Consider the following 20,670-nt stretch of genomic DNA (forward strand, 5'->3'; position numbering starts at 1 on the left):
TGTATTTTTCTTTCTTGACTGATACAACAGTGTCTTTTTCCTCAGTGCACTTGTTTCCTATTTTAAAACACATTCACAATTTATTTCTCATTCATTTAAATGTTAACACTGCAGAGCGCATGTTGTGTAGGCTATGTTTAGCTGCTAGTGCTCGTACGGTGGGGTCTCCGTGGTAGATGACTTGTCCCATGAAGTCGGTGAAGAAGACGGCCTCGGCGATGATGGAGAACCAGGTGAGCAGGTGACAGGCGCACAGTCGCAGCAGCTCCGGGGGCATCTTCAGCATGGAGAGCCACAGCAGCCGCACAGTGGTCTCAACCTGAGAGTTAACACAACATTATATTACACCATTTACTGCCAAGAGGAGACTGTTTACAAAGAAGGAAAAGAAATGACAGGGGCCACCTTGTTGCCATGGTTACAGCAGGTTAGTGGCAAAAAATAACCCTTGAAAATGTATTATGTGATTCCACTGCTTGGATTTGGATTTGCCCACTGGTCATTATAGTCTGTGCTGCTTCTCTACCAGCATCATAGGCAGCAAAAGGAGTATATTAATAGCACCGCAGTTTGTTATTTGAGTTGTAAATCCCAGCGGCTCCTCCTCACCTCGCCCTCTTCGCTCTCCGTGTCTCCACTGGAGGAGTTGGTGTTTCCGCTCCGGTGTCTGTTCCTCTGCCGGCTCCTCCTCCTGTGTCTGGCCTCCACCTCGTACAGGTCGTTCATGCTGCGAGACGGCTTGATGAGGAAAGCGGCGTTGGCCCGGCGGAAACGGTACCGGTGGCTGCCCACTCGGCCGTAGTAGGAGAAGGTGCAGGACGGCTGGCGGTAGAAGATGTGACGGTGACGCGACTGCCTCATGGGAGCTCCAGTGCTGGCAGCTGGAAAAAGAGACGGGTTACAAAGGCGATGGTTTTTTCTTTATCATCATCACATTCTCCATTTCATGTCATATTTTTATTCATATAGGTATAATAGCACATAAATATACTGACCTTTGACCATCCCAGCACGGTGGGCCTGTCCTTTAGAGCTCAGCCTGTTACCGTTGGCCCGGTCAGGGTTGGTTACACTGGCTAACAGCCGCCCATTCAGCGTGCGCTGCTCGTTCAGCTGGTTGTTGAGCAGCGCCTCCTGTCCGTCATCGTTCTCCATCTCTTGCAAGAAAGCAGAAAGGCGGCATATCCTGGGGCCGGGAGCGTGCGTTTGGTGGTTGCCTGTCTGGGGGCGGAGCAGATCCTGGCTGCCCGCGCTGCTGCTGCGTCTGATGCTGGCGAGCCGGGGAGGGGGAGTGCTGTGGCCGGGGTTGAAGAGAGAGGAGGTGGTGGGTGGCGAGCCGCGGTAGGGCGAGAGGCGATCGGCGAAGATGGACGGCTCTATGTGGCAAAGGAACATCGCTTCGTGGTCCAGGTGGTCGAGGGTGCTGTCGGCCATGGCAAGAACGCTGTCACTTTTACCTGAAGAGAGACGAGGAGAGGGCAGATGAGATCAGTTTAGATGAGAGGAACTGTGAGGAAAAGTGATAAACAAGCAGAGGAGGAGGAGGAGGAGGAGGAGGAGGAGGAGAACCGGCATCAACCATCACCATCATGACTTTTGGAGAGACTCACTTCTCACAAGCTCCAACTCCAGAAAGTCCATATCCATATCTCCACGCTCTGACTGGTCATCTCCGTAGGGGTCGTAGAGGTCATAGCTGTCCATTGTTTCATCCTCTCCGATCATCTCCAACTTGGGAGCGAGAAGTCCAGTCCTGCCGTTGGCCGATGGTTTTGGGTTGTTGGGATCTGGACTCTCCTGGTGAGACAGCAGTGAGACGACATAAAGAAAAGCTCAGCATCTGTTTTCTTTTTCTTTACTTTAAAGTTTCCCTAAAGAAGCATTTTAAAATTTGTAAAAACTATTCTGCTATAACTATTTTTTGATTAAAATTGCTTTCCCACAAAAAAATTGTTTAAAAAAACTCTCAAAGAGGCTAAAAACACGTCTACTATTTCTCCCTCATTGAAAAATCGGTAACACTTTATTTTAAGGGGTCCTTGTTCCTGTGTATCTACCTAATTAATTACAGTGTAATTACCTATGTAACCGTATGTAATAACATGTACTTACATTGTAAATACATAGTGTATTTTGGTGTACTTACAGGTCCTTGTTACACTTGTAATAAGAAATGCCAAAGTGGCCTCTCTCTTTGCACAAGCATTTCTTATTACAAGTGTAACAAGGACCTGTAAGTACACCAAAATACACTATGTATTTACAATGTAAGTACATGTTATTACATACGGTTACATAGGTAATTACACTGTAATTAATTAGGTAGATACACAGGAACAAGGACCCCTTAAAATAAAGTGTTACCGAAAAATCAAATAGCAAATAACTAAATAATATAAATATAAATATAAATATAACTAAATATAATATAACTAACTAAATATAACTTGCGTCCGCCCACCACTTTAATTTATGGTTCACAGCGTACCTGGTCCAGCCGGTCGTGCTGAGGCGAGTACTGCTGCTCCTCGATGCTGAAGAGATGCAATACCACAGATACAGAGAAGAGGATGGCGGCGAAAAAGAACAGGATCTGCTCCTGGGACTTGAAGGCGACTCCGAGGAAGGTGTGCGTCCAGTCTAAACCTCCAAGAGCGTAGCCCACCGCGCCACCAAGACCTGCACACACAGTCACACAAACAGATTTAGACTTGATGAAGGAGACATGAGCAGGCATCCCCATGAAAGTCCTTTGAAAGTTACAGTGTGTGTGAGTGTGTGTGATGTCGGCCGTACCTGCTGAGGCGGCGTGGATGTTGAGCGCCATGTCTTGTTCCTCCGTGTCCGCCACGTCTAGCAGGTACGCTCTGATTGGTCCCTCGGTGGCGTCCGCACAAAAGTCCAGCACCACGACTCCAAGCACAGTAAGAACGATACCTATTGGTTGTCTCCCCTGCTCGTCACCTAGCGACAGACCTGATGGAGAGAGATGCAAATCAGTTAATGTGTGTTATTGTTGCCTACACAAGACACAAACCAACAATGGAGACTGTAACAAAACAAATTAAAAGTCAATCAAAAACAATTCAACAACTTTACAATTCACCTGTAGGGCAGTTAAATAGTGTCAGTAACAGGACATAAAAGCATAAATAATTAGATAGACGGAATAAAAAATAAAGTACTAGAATATATAAGTCAGCAGTGGTTTTGAGATGGATATGACTGATGTGAGCATTATATTTTTATAATGTAATACTTTTATATACATTACATTTGTTTTCCAGTTTTGGTAAAGTTGAACAATTCTTCTATAGATATGTTGATTTAAAGTGTGTTTAAGTCAAAGTCAGTTAAAATGCAAAAGTAAACACATAACTAATGACAACGTAAAGAGTAAATACATAGTAAGTGCGGCGGTTTATTCATGCTGTAATGCTGATGCAACGCTGGTCAGAGCTGCACATATGATCAATACCTGATAGCTGAGCTACAACTGCAGTCCCACACACAGGTCACTGCACATTTTCCATACAGCTTTGTGTGTGTGTGTGTGTGTGTGTGTGTGTGTGTGTGTGTGTGTGTGTGTGTGTGTGTGTGTGTGTGTGTGTGTGTGTGTGTGTGTGTGTGTGTGTGTGTGTGTGTGTGTGTGTGTGTGTGTGTGTGTGTGTGTGTGTGTCTGTCTGCTTGTGAACGTGCATGTGATGTGTGTGTGACCTTGTGTGTCTCATTACATCTGTGACCCGGTCGTTCCTTCCAGCTGCTCATTGTGTGTTTGTGTCAGTGCGCCGAAGTAAATGCATCAGTGTGTGAGAACAAAACAGAGCGACATGGGAAAGCTATGGGAAAACCTGTATATAAAAAAGAGTTTATGTGTGTGTGTGTGTGTGTGTGTGTGTGTGTGTGTGTGTGTGTGTGTGTGTGTGTGTGTGTGTGTGTGTGTGTGTGTGTGTGTGTGTGTGTGTGTGTGTGTGTGTGTGTGTGTGTGTGTGTGTGTGTGTGTGTGTAAGAGAGAGAGAGAGAGGCGCCGTGTGACGCAGCATGACTTCATAAACCAAAATCCATTAATGTCGGGGAAACAAAAACGTTCATAGATGGCAAAGTGTGTATGTGTGTACGTGTGTGCATGTGCGTGTGTGCATGTGTGCGTGTGTGTGTGTGTGTTGGACAATGGAGTCACCCTACTCACTGGCGAGGCAGGCAGACAGGAAGTAAATTGTGATTGGTAGAAAGAGAGAAGCAAACAGGAAGCATTTCCCTGTGAACTGCCTGCTTCTGTGTTCCCATGTCAACACACACACACACACACAATCCCATGCACACACACATGCATTGCTCGTATACAGATTACTACGTTTTTCCCATGTCACCCGGTGTTGTTCACACACATCCACATCTACACAACCATGGAAACGTACATTTATTGTCTCATTTCTCTCATACGGATACAGGTCAACACACACAGGCGCGCACACACACACACACACACAGACACACACACACTCCCCTGGTGCCCTAAAGCGACCTGAGTGCCAACCTCTGGGCAGAAGAATGGAGGTAGAGCAGAGTAGAAGTGAATAGAAACTGCTGACAGTAAACAGTTCACACAACTCCCTTCTTGTTATTTATATCTCCTCTCACCATTTGTCCAACTTTGTTCTATTCAGAGACCTTTAAAAAAGCTCTGCTATTGTTGCACGGCACATTTTTCACCCATTTGGTCCATTTGAATACGAAGCACGGACAGTACACTCTATTATTTAACATGGGCAACAACTCAAAATCAGATGAATGAGTATGAAGTTGAAGTTGAGGACAACACTTCATCTTTTCAAAGCACACGAATCTGCCAATTAATTTTTCAATTAGTCAAATATTACAATAACAATCTATGAAATATTAAAAACAAATTGTCACAAGAGCTGACAGAGCTGAAGGTGATGTCCTCTTTATTCTGTTTAAATATATGACAAGGAAAAGCAGCAATTTAATTCCCCTTTGGAAATCTGAGAATATTTATCATTTCTTTACTAATTATTTGTAAATATGTATCTTACTTATCTATACTTGCTGTATTGGAATGATTATTTTAACATAATGGTAAATTGATTGTATGATAAAATAAAACCGATTAAATCACAATAATTGTCCCAGTATTGCACATGCCAATACAGACTACTGTCTACAAGTGCTATGTCACCGTGCATCTATTACATCCATCTCAAATCTACCTGGTGAACTGAATTTAACTATTGTTTGTTTTAAGAAACATTCAACAATACTCTTCAATGCAAACAGCACTTGAGTATTTTTTTTTTTTTTACAATTTTTAAGAGAAATTATGATGATGAATTATTTGTAAGATAAATTGATTGTAAGATAAAATAGGTGCTGATTTTCTTTTGATTAATCAATTTATTGACATTATTTAATAACTTAATTAATTTTAAAATGACAGCAATTGGTACATCAAGTTCCTAGTTGCTGTCTGGATGCTTGGATGTTTGCAGATTATTTTTCCTGCATATTTTATGTTAAACAAAGCCAACATATGCAAACATCGTCTTGGTTCAGTGGTTTCTCTCTGTTATGTTTCACAACTTGCTCTTATTGATCAAAAAAACTGTAAAACCATTTCAGTTTAAATGTCACAGTTTGTCACCACATGAAAATCCATTGGTTACACAAACCTCACGATCCTGTTTACTCTGAGTGTGCACGCATGTTTACATATGCGCAGCCACAATATGTCAGTTAATGACATTGCAAACCGGAACAACACTGACATAGTTAGCCCAGGATCAATATCTGTGTGCTATGATTGGCAGATGATCAATTACTTTGATTGGATTGGATGAATATGACCTTGTCATGACATTTGAGTGATGTAATAAGCAGAGGGTTTGTATGAGGATAACAACACTACAAGGACGTGACTCTCTTTCGCCAAGTGATGCTATGATGCAAGAGGTCCCGTTCTTTTATTTCATCTCTTGGACACGTGCATGCTGGGTAAAGTGACCACGCTGCTCTCATCGTCAGTTTGGGGTTCATTTCCCACCGGGGGGCTGTGGTGCTCTCAGGTGGTTTAGATAACAGCGTTGTTAGATAACAGAGTTCAGCAGATGGCACAGAGTAAACTTGTGTAATTTCAGGTCGGTGTGTAACAGCAGCACGTGTGCACTCAGCATTGTAGGTTTCTGTTTTGAGATGTGTAAACTAGAGCTGCAAAGATCAACTGATTACTCAATAATAAGATCATTTTAATGTCGACATAATTAATCAATTTTCGTTTATATTTCCTGGATCAAGCTTCAGATTTCAGATTTGCTGCTCGTCTTCATCCACATGTGACAATTAATGAAAAATGTTTCAGTCAAAAACAAACACATCAGGACATGACCAAGGACTTTAGCCTCTGGGAAGTTACACTACAAGTTTCTGCTTGACTCTTTTTCAATTGTAATTGACTGAGCAGCTAACTTTTATGGTTTCACGTTAATAAATGTGAAAGACATTTAATGATGTTGCTTTGTGCTCTCTAGGATATTTGATGGGTAATATCCACAGTGTTCTCATATTTTACAGACCAAATAACCAAACAGTTATTGAAGAAAATAACTGTCAGATTCGTAATATGACTGTATAACTATACAGTTTAACACTTAATCGACAATTACTGTATGTTATTAATATGAGAATATGAAAATGACTACATAAAATTACAGTGTTTGTAGCAATATAGTTATTTTTTTATATATAAAACAAGTGCTTTGGCATGATGTTATATACAGTATATAATAACTGACATTTAATTAGATAAAATTTGAAAATATAATTCTCTACAAGTACTATTGGATTATTTTCAACAGATATGTTTTGTGATTTCTACAGTTTGTTTAAGCCTGTGATTATTAAACTGTGTTTAATTGCAGCTGAGTGTCTGCACTCTGCAGGGCAACATGTTGAAATGTAACACAGAAAAGCAGCAACAAGTAAGAAGAAGAATTGTCCATCAAAATACTGTGTGACACACTCACCTATCAGTGATCCATTTAGAAACAGAGCCACTCCGATCAGGGTTCCTATACAGAGAGCCAGGATGAACGGCCTCCTCCGGCCCCATCGCAGGGTGCAGCGGTCGCTGGCCGAGCCGATCAGAGGAGTGAACATGAGGCCGAGCACCGGGCTGAGGAACCACGTCAGACTGTAGTACTGCTCTGGAAGACCTGGGGACACACAGACAAAGGACAAACATGAGTCAAAGATGGAGATGTTGACAGCTAAAGAGAGGAGTGAAAAGCTTATTATAAGTTTTTGTATGATTTTCAAAGAGACATCAAAAGAAAACCAAATTAACATCTTAGATTTGACTGTGAAGTTTTTCTGTCAACCACCAGGGGGTGCAAGTAACATCCTAACTGTTGGAGTGAAAGGCATCATTTTTATTTTATTAGTTTGAAATAAACAGAATATTTTTCAACTGAAATCAAACTTAAAGACAAAGATGGAGATAATGGATTAGAATTTCTGCAATGCACGAAAAAGATGAAGCAGGGCAATGGTGATGTAACACCACTTAGAGATATGACTTACTTCATAAGATGGGATCATTTACTATCCCCTCAGGCTCAGCATCTCTGCATCAAAGAGCATTAATCCCAATAAGCCCCAATAAAACCAGCTACACCACAACACTGTATACTGTAGAGGGTTTTGCACATGCTGATACTGACCTGCTGTACCACCATGCTGCTATTATATCCACCTTAAATCTCCCTATTAAACTGAATTAAACTGAGAGTGACGTTCACTATAAACTACTGCTGTAATTCTAATTAGTACATACAGTTTAGTAGAGTATATTATAATATGATAAAGCTGCATGTGATATGCATGCTCCAGCAGTCTCAGGTGAAGCCGCTGTGTTGGTGTTTTCACCTCAGTTACCTAAGAGATGACCTGCAGCACACTTTTTCAACACCTTCTGTTTGGACCAGCACAAAAGCAAAAAGGAGGAAAAGGCCACCGCAGCTGTACCCGACAGGAGGATTTATCTCAGGTCTATTGAGCGTCTCTGTGTGAGTGTTCACCCCTGGATTATCTCACAAAGGACGGCAGCATCAACTCCTGTGTGCCGGTTAATGCAGAGAAACTAAGCAGGAGAGTCGAGACGCAGTGATCAAGTTTCCCAGGCTTTTGTTAACAACAAACACACTCACACACACAAGAGAAACACCACAAAGAGAATTTATCTTCCGGGAATGTTGTGATTATGAGTGAATAAATGAAACACATATCTTTGTGATGTTTCTGCTGAAAAGTACAAAACATCTAAGTGTTTCTGTCATTGTCCTGTCATTTTTGGCTTCTGGCAAATACACGAATTTCATTAAACTCAAGAATGTAAAAGCAGCAGCTCATAAAACATCTCAATAAGTGACACTGGCTAATAGAAAGACCAGACCTTTCTTCTGGTGCCAAGTCTTTCATGTGTAGATTAAATTTAAAACAGTTTAAAAGGAAGATCCTTTCAATGCGTCTCTGTCACTAAAGCTGCATCTAATTATATTTGTGGCTGATCTTTCCACTTCCTAAAACCAGGTGGGGGATTACAAACACACGCTGCACGACAGGGTCTCAGATTAGCATCGGCCAATGGAAATAAGTAATAACTAAACACGCGTGCACAGGATGCAGCGACATAATGGGAACACGTACTGCACACTGTACAGCACACATGCTTTCAATACCCTTGAATGATATCAGACAACACCTTGTAAACCCATCACACACACACACGATCACTAACAAAAGCAGATCTTTATTAACTCCTCATAAAACCTAATAAAAGTAGCTGTCCGGACAAAGGGACCACAATTTCAATACATTAACTTATCATAAAGTAAATGGAGATCTGAGATTACAATTTAAGTGAACTGTGCTATTTTATTAAGACATTATTTGGTTAAAAAAAAGTAAGGCCTCAAGAGTTAAAGAGACTTCATATTAAGATTATCAAACATGATAGCTGAGAGAAGCGAGCTCTGACCACTCTGACTGCAAAGTTTCATATGAAATACAATAAAAACATGCAAACAAATGGCAAGGCAAGGCAAGGCAATTTTATTTGTATAGCCCGTTTTTGTCTCAAAGGGCTTTACATGGCATCATAACAACATCCTCTGCCCTTAGACCCTCAAATGTCTCAAATCAAGACAGTGTGAAACACACATCAACAAGAGCTGCTCAAAAATCAGGCCACAGGTTTGTGGAAACTGACCGCAAAGTCTCAAAGTGTTGTCAGCCAGTTTTGTCACCGTACACCTGTTCCTCGTCCTTTCACAAAGCAAGTCGTTGGCTGGGTAAAAGGTGAATCATTCAGTCTGAGTCATTCTAGCGTCTGAAACCAAGGTTGTGTTGTTGTTGTTGTCCTGTCCTGCTTTTCTTATGTAATATCATATTCTCACATATACACTACTATACACTCACGCACACACCACTACACTCTCTCATACACTAGCGTATGTGTCTGAGTATTATGTAAAAGAAAGTATGAATTATCTCTCAAACGGCTCGTCATGCATTAGATTCTCCTGGAGGTCAAATGTTTATGAACTCTTGACAACTTGCCATACAAAACTTGTTGGCAGAACTAATTAGTGACCTTATTAAATGCTTAACTAAACTACTATTATTTGTAAGTCACCACAAGGGGCATTGTCATTAACATGGTCTACTGAATATTTTAAAACTGTGATTATAAAATACAACACTCTAGGTGTTTTTCCGGCTTGAACTCATGACCCGTTGAACTCATGATTCAATTATTACTCATAATGAAGCATTTCTAGTACTTGTTGCTCACAGGCGTCTAATCTACACATGAATGAACTCAATCATCACACAATGAAATCAGTAATCACAGAGTACACACACACCCATCCATTGTCAATGCCAAAATAACAAAAAAAAACACGTCTATTATGTACAGACTGAGTTGGGAGCTGGGAGGAGGAGGAAGAGGCAACGTCAAGTCTTTCATGTAAGTGAAGTCAGCTGAATTACAAATAAATAATCAAATTAGAACTTTATCATCGTATCTCTGTCAAACTGTGACTTAAACTCGCTCAGTGAAACTACATTAATCACCATTTGGCTGCCACACAGTCGTTTCACTGAAGAGACAAGAAGACAGAGATGGGGGGGGGGGGGGGGGGGACAGTCTCTGAAAATGTCAACTCATGGTGTCTCCTCCTCCACTCTTTTTAATGGCTCTGCTTGGAGTTTGAAGGTGTGCCAGGCCAAGTTGGCTCCAGTAATGATCAGTAGCTTAAAGTTTCGGGAAGCATCTTCAAGTTTTACAAACTTCAAGAAACCACAACGTCATTGGATTGTCAAACCAGACACCCTTCAAATTAATTAATTAATAAAAGCATTAATTCATATATTCACCAGTTTTACAGCCAAATAAATAGGTGATATATCTGTATTTTATTTGACAAAACAAACATAAAAGTATATTTCCTACCAGACAGAGATAAGAGCCAGTCTGGGCAGAGGCCACCAGTGATACACAGGTCGAAGCGGCAAAAGATCTAAAGCACTTCCTAGGAGCAGACGCTGTGTCTCCAGATTGTAGTGGAGCTCTGAGAGATTCATGTTTACTTTATCTGTAGAAAACACCTGTTTTTTATTAAACCTTTGGTGAAGGTGTGTTTCTCTCTCTTTGGTTGTCTGAGGATTATTCAAAACGCAGGCTATAACCTTACTGAGGCTGCACACAGAGGCGTCTGTGAAAGGCCAGAATCCCCTCTTAGTGTTTATTAGATCTACAGCAATCTGAAAGGATGAGACACAGCAGAGACGTGGAAAAGCTGTAGATTAATTTGAGGAAGATGACGCTGGCAGGGAACAAAAGAGATGGAGGGGGGAAGAAAGCTGCTGAGCTGATGGAGACTAATTTAATAGAAAGGACATCAGACTGTTATAAATTCAAAATGCAGTTTCATATTCCTCAAACAGACCCCCTTTAATGACACCAACATCAATAACTGAGTGCCATGGTATCTAATAATAAAGAGCTTATCTGAAATGTCCCCACCTCCTGCACAGAGCCATTAGCAGCACTTTAAATCAGTGAAGACACTGAGTAGTGTGAGGTGTGTCCCAGTCTGTCTGGAGAGTTGACCTGCTGCTGCTGCTGCTGACCGGACCAACGCGATCCAGTAGCAGAATTTGACTGGATCTTGGCAAACAGCGCAGCAGACAGAGACAGAAGCTCATTTGGTTGGGAAATTCATAAAAATCCTGCGTGACTCAACAAAACTGTGTGTCCTTGGTTTTTTTTGTTTTTTGTTGTTGTTGAGGAAGCTGCTGTGAGCGTGTGAGATTTTCCAGAAGTTTGGAGGTTGTGCGTTTGCCAAAAACAACAACAACAAAACGCTGTCATCATGTGAAAGAAACCTAGTTGTTGCAATCAAGTTAATTTTCAGTTTCACTGCCGTCGATGTATCACATGTTCCTCTGTGGTAGGAGTCGTGATCTGCAGGCCGCTTACAGTCTGAGCCTCGAGAGTCAACAACGTGGTTTTTAATGATCCTCATCATTAAAATGAGCCAAGATAAAAAAAAATAATTAAAAAAAAAGCATTTTCATGTGGAGACAACACGAGCCACTGAAAACGTGTATCAAACACACCTATTCAAACCACAATGAACATAACAGCAACAGTAATCATCACTCACTGGACCACGAGGACGCCCCGGCTCTGTGGCTTATTCTCCAACGTGTCACAGTCTGATCAACTCCTAGGGGGCAGATCCCTTCAGAGGCATGAAGACTGAGACTAATAGTGAGTTTGGGGCTCATTAGTGTTTTTTCTGATTGCAGAGTTAAGACCTTTCACACAAAACAAATGGATTTTTATGCCTCTTACGATGATGTTGCTGCAGGCCGCGGCAACTGAGTTACATTTTTACTGAAGTTAGAAGCCTGTCTAAATCCACATTTTGGGAAATTACTTCCACGTCTCTGTCTGGAACCACAGGTGGCTTCAGGGATAAACTAATGATGATCAGCACCCCTCAGTCACTAACATCCACAAACAGGTTCGTCACAACCACAGCCTGATGCAAGGCCAGAGAAGGCCTCGTTAGCTTTGATCACTGTGACACTTGAATTTGACGCATTGACTGCTGAATACTGCCTGCATTCAAATCGCCTGTCTGCTCAATTATAGGAAAATACTGTATGATGTGAGGTTGATGACGAAATGCCTCCATACATCTGGCAAGAGACAGAGGCAGGGACGAACTGCTGTTAAAGTCAATAGAAAACATCAAAGACAGGACCTTGTTTACATCAGTCTATTTCTATTATTCAGCTACTATTAATTATGAATGCCTGTTAATCTGCTGATTGGTCAAGTGATTGTTGTATAAGACATGAAAAACTTGTAAGAAACAAATCCAATCAAAGAATAGTAGGATATACGTAGGAATAGTGACAGCTGGGAACCTGGGATCTGCCAGTTTTGTTTTATTTAGCTTTAAAAGAAAATTACTAATACGTTTTATCAATTACAAACAAAACAGTTGTTGATTCATTTTCTAACTGATCAATTAATCATCCCCACTGTGATGAGACTGTACAACAAAAGGAAGCGGCTCATGAATGGACTCATTTATCATTTTTATTATTATTATTACAAACTCTTAGGCTACTGTTATCTTTATATCCATCTCTCCATACATTAAACACTACACCCTCTCTGTTGTGTCAAACTTTACAGGCCGTGTTCCTGTTGACCTCTGTGCTTCTCATGAGACGGCCATAAACGGGGCCTTGACCCTTTGTCGTGGTGGTGACCAGGTCTTGGGAACCCTGTCACCACGGAGACTCCATCACCTTGGCTTCCTGGCTCCTAATATGTCTGTGTCATTCATACAGAGCTTCCTGTTGCGGGGTTTGTTCAGACGGAGGAAAGCTTTGTTTCTATCCATCTGTCTCACATTTATTTTATTTTTTTCTGCCCCTCACACACACACACACACCTAGAGATACATAAACATATACATAAACATACGCCTATGTATTTGTAGACACCGAGTAGAAAGAGTGCACACAAACACACATACACAATACCTGTTAAAAACAGCGTCAGAGCTATAAAGCAGGAGACAAAGCTGCAGATAGGAATCTGTCCGTCTGTAGGTTTGTCAACATCAAAACAGGAAAACAGTTTCTAGTAAACAGTTCCCTCACACACACACACACACACACACACACACACACACACAGAGCTGAGTTCCCACACACTCCGCGTGCTGTATGTGCAAAGACACACATACACAGGGAACAATACTGAGAGAATTGAGACGCAGGAAGTATTTTAGAAAAGAGAGAAAAAGAAAAGAGTGCAGCCGGAGGAAAAGAGAGAGAGCAAAGTAGTGTGAGAAAGAATTAAGATCAAAGAAATTGAAAAGGGGAGGACAGAGAGAGTGAGGGAGGGAGAGAGGGAGGGAGGATAAGGTGAGGGATGGAGGAGGAAATGTGGAGGACAGAGGGAGAGTCCACAGAGAAGGTTCATATTGAGGCTGTCACACGGCACAGAGCGCTGCTGATTGATCGTGGGAAAGAAAAATTTACAGTCGGCTCAATCTATCATCAAAACGCTCATTTTTACTACGTACATTTCCTCCTTACACACACACACACACACACACACAGATAAACACACACACACACACACACACACACATACAGTATACTAAAAATGGAGCTCAATGTGTGACTGTTGGGAGTACAGAGTGCCCATTCATCACGACCTCTACGTAGACCGTGTGCCTCTCCACGTCGCCTCTGCACCGACAGTAAAACTTTCTGGCTCCAGTTGTTTGTCTGATTGTTGGAAATCTCCAGTTGGAGGAGAATCACATGACGTTGAATTTAACCCTGGATTAAAAAGTACAATTATGGTTTCCCCTCAACATTAATTGATTTTCCATTCACCTACGGACTTAGATCTAGAGACACAGATTTTGATGTACGTCTGATTTGGCATTGTTTTCCACATCTACATGAGGTTTGTGGAGAACAACAAAAAAAACTAAAGTGACAGAAGGTCACTCTGAAATCACATTTAAATGACTTGACAATATAAACGCTGTATTATACTTTTATCATTACATCAAACTGAAATTGAGTTTAAATCATTAAAGTCCCCCTAAAGCGGCATTTCAAAATTTGTAAAAAATGCTCTGCCATGACTATTTTTTGATTAAAATTGCTTTCCCACAAAATAGTTGTTTAAAAGAACTACCAAAGAGGCTAAAATCGCGTCTACTATTTCTCCTTCATTGAAAAATCCAGATTCTATGAATATGAACACTGGGATTCAAACCCTGGTCTTCCGCATCTAAGGCGGTGACTTTACCTCTCGGCCACGGCAACTAATGATACTATTGTTGAACATCTAGCTGTGTAAGTAGATCACATCACAGTGAACAACAAATGAGATGCAAAACAAATTCAATGGGACTGGTTGCTAGGGATTATGACGTATTAATCGACTGACTGTTTGCTGAAAAACTGAATCCAACTTTTTCAGACTCTGGCTTTGAAACTGCATTTTCAAATCTAAAATGCTCAGTTGTGACTGCAACTGCATAGCGACTTTGCTGCTGTAATGTCTTGTAGCTGAACCCAAACACTAAATTGACATGTTAATAATTTTAAAAAGTCAATTTTTGGTTTAGGGGGACTTTAAAAAAAAAAAACATTAGTGACCTGCTGGAGTCCACACTGTTTATGTAGCTGATATCTGATATCAGCTACAGAGTTGTCTGTTATCTAAGTATATATACTGTAGCTGATGTTGACATTGAGATGAAGTCAGAACCTGCTTGACTGCCGAGATGTGATCTTTCGTTTCTTTAGGTTGAGACACTCTGACTGACGACATGAAACACAACATTTTTTCAATTTTTCTTGTTTTTGAAGGTTTTATTGAGACCGGCTCTACACTTACAAACATCCTTTCAAAAGTATCCCATTAAAAACTCAAATCAATAACCGACTGATCTCACCGACAAGTATTGTCAGTGTGTGTGTGTGTGTGTGTGTGTGTGTGTGTGTGTGTGTGTGTGTGTGTGTGTGTGTGTGTGTCCAAAGACGGATTTGTCTGACCCCACTGTGCCACAGAACTCCATTGTTGTCTAAAAGCTATTAAAGTATCATTAATGAGTCACAGCACTGCACTAGATGACATGTCTATTTATGACCATGAACATGGCTCTTTATTTTAAGTCAGTCTCACACCATCCTGACGCTGTATTTATTCAACGCTGAAAAGCGTTTCCTACTCGAGCTGTTTACTCCTCTCTGAGTGACGCGTCCAGGAAATGAATGAAACTATATGTTTGTGAGCTGTTTTTAAAAAGCTGCAGGTGAGTCATCATAATGTATCTCTTTTTTTCTGTTCCCCTCCCCCTCTTTGAATCTTCTACTTCACCTCTCATTACCCTTTCACTTCTCACCTCTTCATCTTTCCATCCCTCCCTCTCTCCACCCTCTCCTCCTCCATTCTCATTGAGCATCTACAGTATCTCCTACCAGCTTTCATAAATTGACCAGCGAAGAATCAGCTTCATCCTCACCTCACCTTCTCTCCCTTCACCTCTCCTCCCTCTCTCCCTCTGTTCCCATCCCTCCCCGTTCCCATTTTCCCTGTAAACACAAAACAATCCTTTCATATCCTGCGCTGGCGTGAGAAAAGTACAAGAAAAATGACAAGCGTCCCCGAAAAGAGCCAGAGAAATGGTGCGAAAAGTGAGAGTGGGGCAGAGGTCACAAAGGGAGAAAGTGGGCAGGAAGGAAGGAGGGTGAAAGCGAGAGAGCGAGAGACAGAGAGCACGAGGAAAGGAAAGGAGGAAGCAGGTGTTTTTGAATAAACAAAACATGCGGACTGAGTCAGGTGTATTATTCAGCGAGGAAGAAAGAGAGGAAAGAAAATGTGGTTTGTGACAGATGGTCTTTGGGAGCAGATTTAAAATATTAACATCAATATTTTATTATTGATAAGCATCTCGCTGTGGGTTTTATGCCAGCACGGGGGACTGCAGCATTTCTCTGTGTATCTGCAGATACACAGATCACTTTTGCATTTTTGGTTTAATGTAAAGGGACAAAAAAAGGATACGCAAAGCTGCACAACCAAAGATCAACACAGGCATGTGTTTGAGACAACAGCTGCATCCAAGTTATCAATTTCTGATGCAAAACAAATGGGTAGTTTTTATATTAATAACTCTTTTCTTTTCATACTTAGTCCTAGTTGCTGATCATCAATTAACAATATACAAACACATAACTGAAAAGACTGCGTCAGATCAGTACAAAACTGGGTCCGTAGAGGTTCTGCCAATGTGGTCAGTGACTCAGCAGACGTCTGTTTGTGTAGTTATCACATTTTAACAGTTTCTAGTAGCCTACTTTTTCACCCAGGAAGGAACAAACTGTTCATCACAAACCAGAAGTAAAAGCTACAAACTAACTACACAAGGATGAGTAGTTCAGCTGGGGGCTTTACTGAAGTGAGGAAGGTTGGATCAAGTCAAATAAGTAGTAAGGGAAAGAAGGACTGATAATGATAATAACTGCAGATGGTATAATGGTAGAAAATAAATAAGTAACAGCAACACACTTGGTCCAACAGAGAACTCTGTGTCCCACATGACACCAGTAAAAGCTGCAGAAACCGCACTGATGGAGACACTGTTGAACGCAAATGATCTTACAAGATGTTTTAAATAAAGCTGGATATGTGTTTTTTTATATACTGTATATTCCAGTGTAAAATAAGTTTCAAGATGTACAGTAATTTTTAAATTTAAGAGTAAACCTTTTGTCCTGTGGTGTCTGTTCATTCTCATTTTCGACTAACAGATTAAAACAAGTTTTTATTTAGTTTATATATTTTAAAAAATTACTAACTAATCAATTACAACAATACAACTAATCAATTACTGGAAAAACTGAAACTCAATGTGCAACTATTTTGAATTATTTATTTAATCAATCATCAGGAGGGTTGTTCATTAATTCTTGCGGTAAATCCATTTGTGTGATTTGTCTGGTTGTCGCTGTAAAATTAATCTTAATTAATGGATTGAAAGTTGTAAAACAAAAAGACATTAGTTCCAGTTCGTTACAAGTACAAGCACTTTATAGACACCGTAAACAGCTTTCTCCTCAACACAGAACATCCTGCAGATATTGGTGAAACCTACTGACCTAAACACTGTTGAGATAACAGCAAATAAAGAAAAGATCCAGCAGCAGCAGCAGCAGCAGATTGTGCTTCTTGCTAAAGGCAGCCAGAGTTTATGCTCACATGGATAATGAAGTGAGAGAAGAAAAGGACAGAGACAGACAGTGGGAGAGAAAGGAGTGAGTCATAATAATTCCCAGCAGCGAGAGATGGTGCGAACATCAATCTCTCACACACACACAGACACACACACAGTCTCCAGGACCCAGACACACTCCAGCAAATGCAGACAAAATGTACACAAGCCAAGGTCATCATTAACAAAGTGCCTGGTTGAGTGAAATGTTGAGTGAAATGTTGAGTGAAATGTTGAGTGATGTATGGGTGAGTGTAGAACAGCTGATGACGCCGACGAGCTGCTAATCCCATCAAAGCAGAACGATGGAGGCAAAACACCTCAAGAGAAACGTAAAAGAAAAAAAAAACGAACGAGTGGAGCTTCAAATAAATTATAGAAAACTATTGTAATTAATATGAATGAAGCCCGACCCGAAGGTTCACAGACTCTTAATGTCTTTTTTCAGAGGACACAGAGGATAAGCTTGACTTAACACATGTACATGTACTTCAAAGTCAGCATTCACACACACACACACACACACACACACACACACAATCCTGTTTTACATTGAGTGAAAACTGGTTTTGGAAAACCAGTTGGTCACCCATACAGCTCATTTAACACAAAACAGCCTCATGCACTGATCCATGAGGTGTGTGAATAGAAAAACACCCTACCAGCCGCCCCTCCCTGCATTAGAGGTGGCATTAAAAATACATGAAGCCTGCATGTATGCGCATACACTCATGCACATTCACATACATGCATGCACATACACATTCACACAGCTGCGTCTAGTCAGCAGAGTTACGTAACACCACTGCAGTAAACTGACCTCCTACTGGGGAGAGAGCAAGAGAGAGAGAGAGAGAGAGAGAGAGAGAGAGAGAGGACAGGGAGAAGGGAATGTGATGCATGGAATCTGGCAAATGCTTATACGAATCTATTAATTGTGTCTGTACATTATATTTAATTAATTTAACATCGCCCATTTACATTAATAGCCATAACTGACAGCGGGAAGGCAGGCCTCTGTCTGTGATTGACCTATCACACAGGAAGCTCACACCGGCATCAGTGACTGCTCTTTCACTACCATAGAAATGATCAATAAAGCCAATCAGTAGTGATCAATCAGTAATCTTATATAAGTACAAGTACAGTAGGTCAGGGTGCATTCAGGTGTCAATTCAAAATGCTACAACTCATTAGGAATTTGGTCGATGACGCACCAGTCATCATATTCAGCTCATGCTTGACTTGCCTGCAGTTTTTAATGTTTCAAAAACGTTAAAAAGTTCTGCAATTTATTTTCATTTCAGATCAAACATGCAAATGGAAACTATGATGAATTCTTAATAATGCTGGATGGTGAGTGAAGCATCACAACATGATGACTTCTGTATAGTTGAATCACTCGAACCTTCGCCTTTTCAACTGGATATATAACCATAACAGATTAATCTGTCAGCATTCATCCATCCATTCTCTCATTTATACACTGTCAAAGTCAGAAGTGTGAGTGAGACAGAGCAGATGTTTTTATTCTCCCCCCCTTTAAATACACCCCAAACACACACACATATAATAACCCTGAGGCCAGCCATTACTGGTGTGCTGGCTGGCTGCTATTAGGCCTGGTGTGTGTTTAAGCGTGCATGTGTGCGTGTGTGTTGTTGTTGTTGGGTTTCAAAGATTTTCTTTGACTGACTGGCCTGTACTATACAGTCCAACTCATTGTATTTTAGATAACAATATAAATAAATAAATAAATAAATGTTGTGTGGGCTAACAACGCACAAACAGAAAAAAAAATCCACTTGAGCAGAAAAGATTCATATTTGTGCACTATATTTGAGATAATCATTAGAGAATCTATAATTCATATAAAGCTTTTTATCTTGGATGGAAATGTATTCGCTGTGAGTGGGCAGTCCCGGGCTCACAGCGTGGTTATGGTTTTATCTGAGTGCTTCACTGTGACTCAGCAGCAGCAGCGCTCCCATGTCCCATTAGCCTCATGTTGAGATGAGTGCAGAGCTCAGAGGTTTGTGGCTGTGATGTTCTGGACGAGCAGGAGGTGAAGTGTTAATGCAGTGTGGCTGTTGTGTTTATTACCATGTTGGGCCAACTGGAGGCCGCATGGACTGTATTAACAAAACATCTGTGAGCTACGTGCACCTGCACACTCGCAGGCACACGGGTATGTATGACTAATGAATCGCTTTTTTACAAATTATTTAATGTTTAGTTGAATATCACACACATGAAACATCAAACCATGTGTTCTAACCAAACATTAAATGGTCTAAAGCCATTTAGAGTATGTCCTTATTCATTTTTTACCATTTTAACGATGGGAGAAACAGCTGCAGTGAGCAAATGGTTCACATTGATTATAGCCAGATTCGTTTCTTAATTATTTAAAGGAGTATTTTGTGTTTGGCTACAAGTGACAATTATTAGTGGTTTAATATGTGTTGTAACTGCAGATCAGGTAAAACATAAAGTCAGTGAACAGGCCATTTAATGTATATTATACATGACAAAAATTCAGAGATGAAATCTACTTCCATTTCTGTCTGTATAATAATACTCACTGTCATCTCATTATATAGAATTTATTTTTAAACAATCTGAACTCATCTACTTTGTGTTTTTGTAACTGTGGGTTTATAAAGACAGTAAAGTACTGGGACGCTATGGTAAAAAAAAAAAAATAGTTTTAGCCATCGCTCAAAGAAATTGCTTCCCCTGATGTTTCTTTTGTCTCTCACCATCACCTGAGAGCTCGGGTGGGGGTTTGTTTTTGATGACTTCACCTCCCGGGAGAGGGGAGGGCGATGTGCTGACAAACAAGTACATACAGTCACACAATCAGTTCTGCATTCTTCACATATCTTACACTAATAGCTCCCACATACCTGGCTTATCGCCTGTTGCGTGGAAAAATGTGCACATACTGGCTTTGTCTCAAAGACTTGAGTATTTGCTGACTCTGCGTGTACATGAACATCACAAACACAAACATACACAAAGACATAAATGCCATAACAGAGCTGTGGTGTTACCTGTACCAGTCCCGGTCCACAGACCACAGTTTGGGCAGCACTGGCATCAGTCGTTGCATGCTAGTGTTGCTGTTTGTCTTGTCTCTCAGTGCAGCAGTATTACACCCATAACTGCATCGTGTAATGCCGGTGATGTTAGCAAACAACCCTCTCTAAAACCCTTTTGTGTATGTGTGTGTACAGTGATAACATTAATAAATGAATAA

At 40.8% G+C, this 20,670-nt stretch overlaps 1 protein-coding gene across 1 annotated transcript in view; it reads right to left on the bottom strand.

Moving 5' to 3' along the window:
* Positions 1-20,670, bottom strand: part of slc45a4a (solute carrier family 45 member 4a) — a 50,394-nt gene that overhangs the window by 3,351 nt on the left and 26,373 nt on the right. Inside the window, exons 4-10 of the mRNA XM_083982814.1 lie at positions 7,041-7,229; positions 2,797-2,976; positions 2,489-2,679; positions 1,611-1,797; positions 996-1,457; positions 610-881; positions 158-319 (exon numbers count right to left, since the gene is read on the bottom strand). Coding sequence (XP_083838940.1) covers positions 158-319; positions 610-881; positions 996-1,457; positions 1,611-1,797; positions 2,489-2,679; positions 2,797-2,976; positions 7,041-7,229 — 1,643 coding nt within the window. The remainder of the gene's footprint in view (positions 1-157; positions 320-609; positions 882-995; positions 1,458-1,610; positions 1,798-2,488; positions 2,680-2,796; positions 2,977-7,040; positions 7,230-20,670) is intronic.

The sequence above is a fragment of the Trachurus trachurus genome, assembly GCF_905171665.1.
Source record: "Trachurus trachurus genome assembly, chromosome: 11".
Taxonomy (NCBI): domain Eukaryota; kingdom Metazoa; phylum Chordata; class Actinopteri; order Carangiformes; family Carangidae; genus Trachurus; species Trachurus trachurus.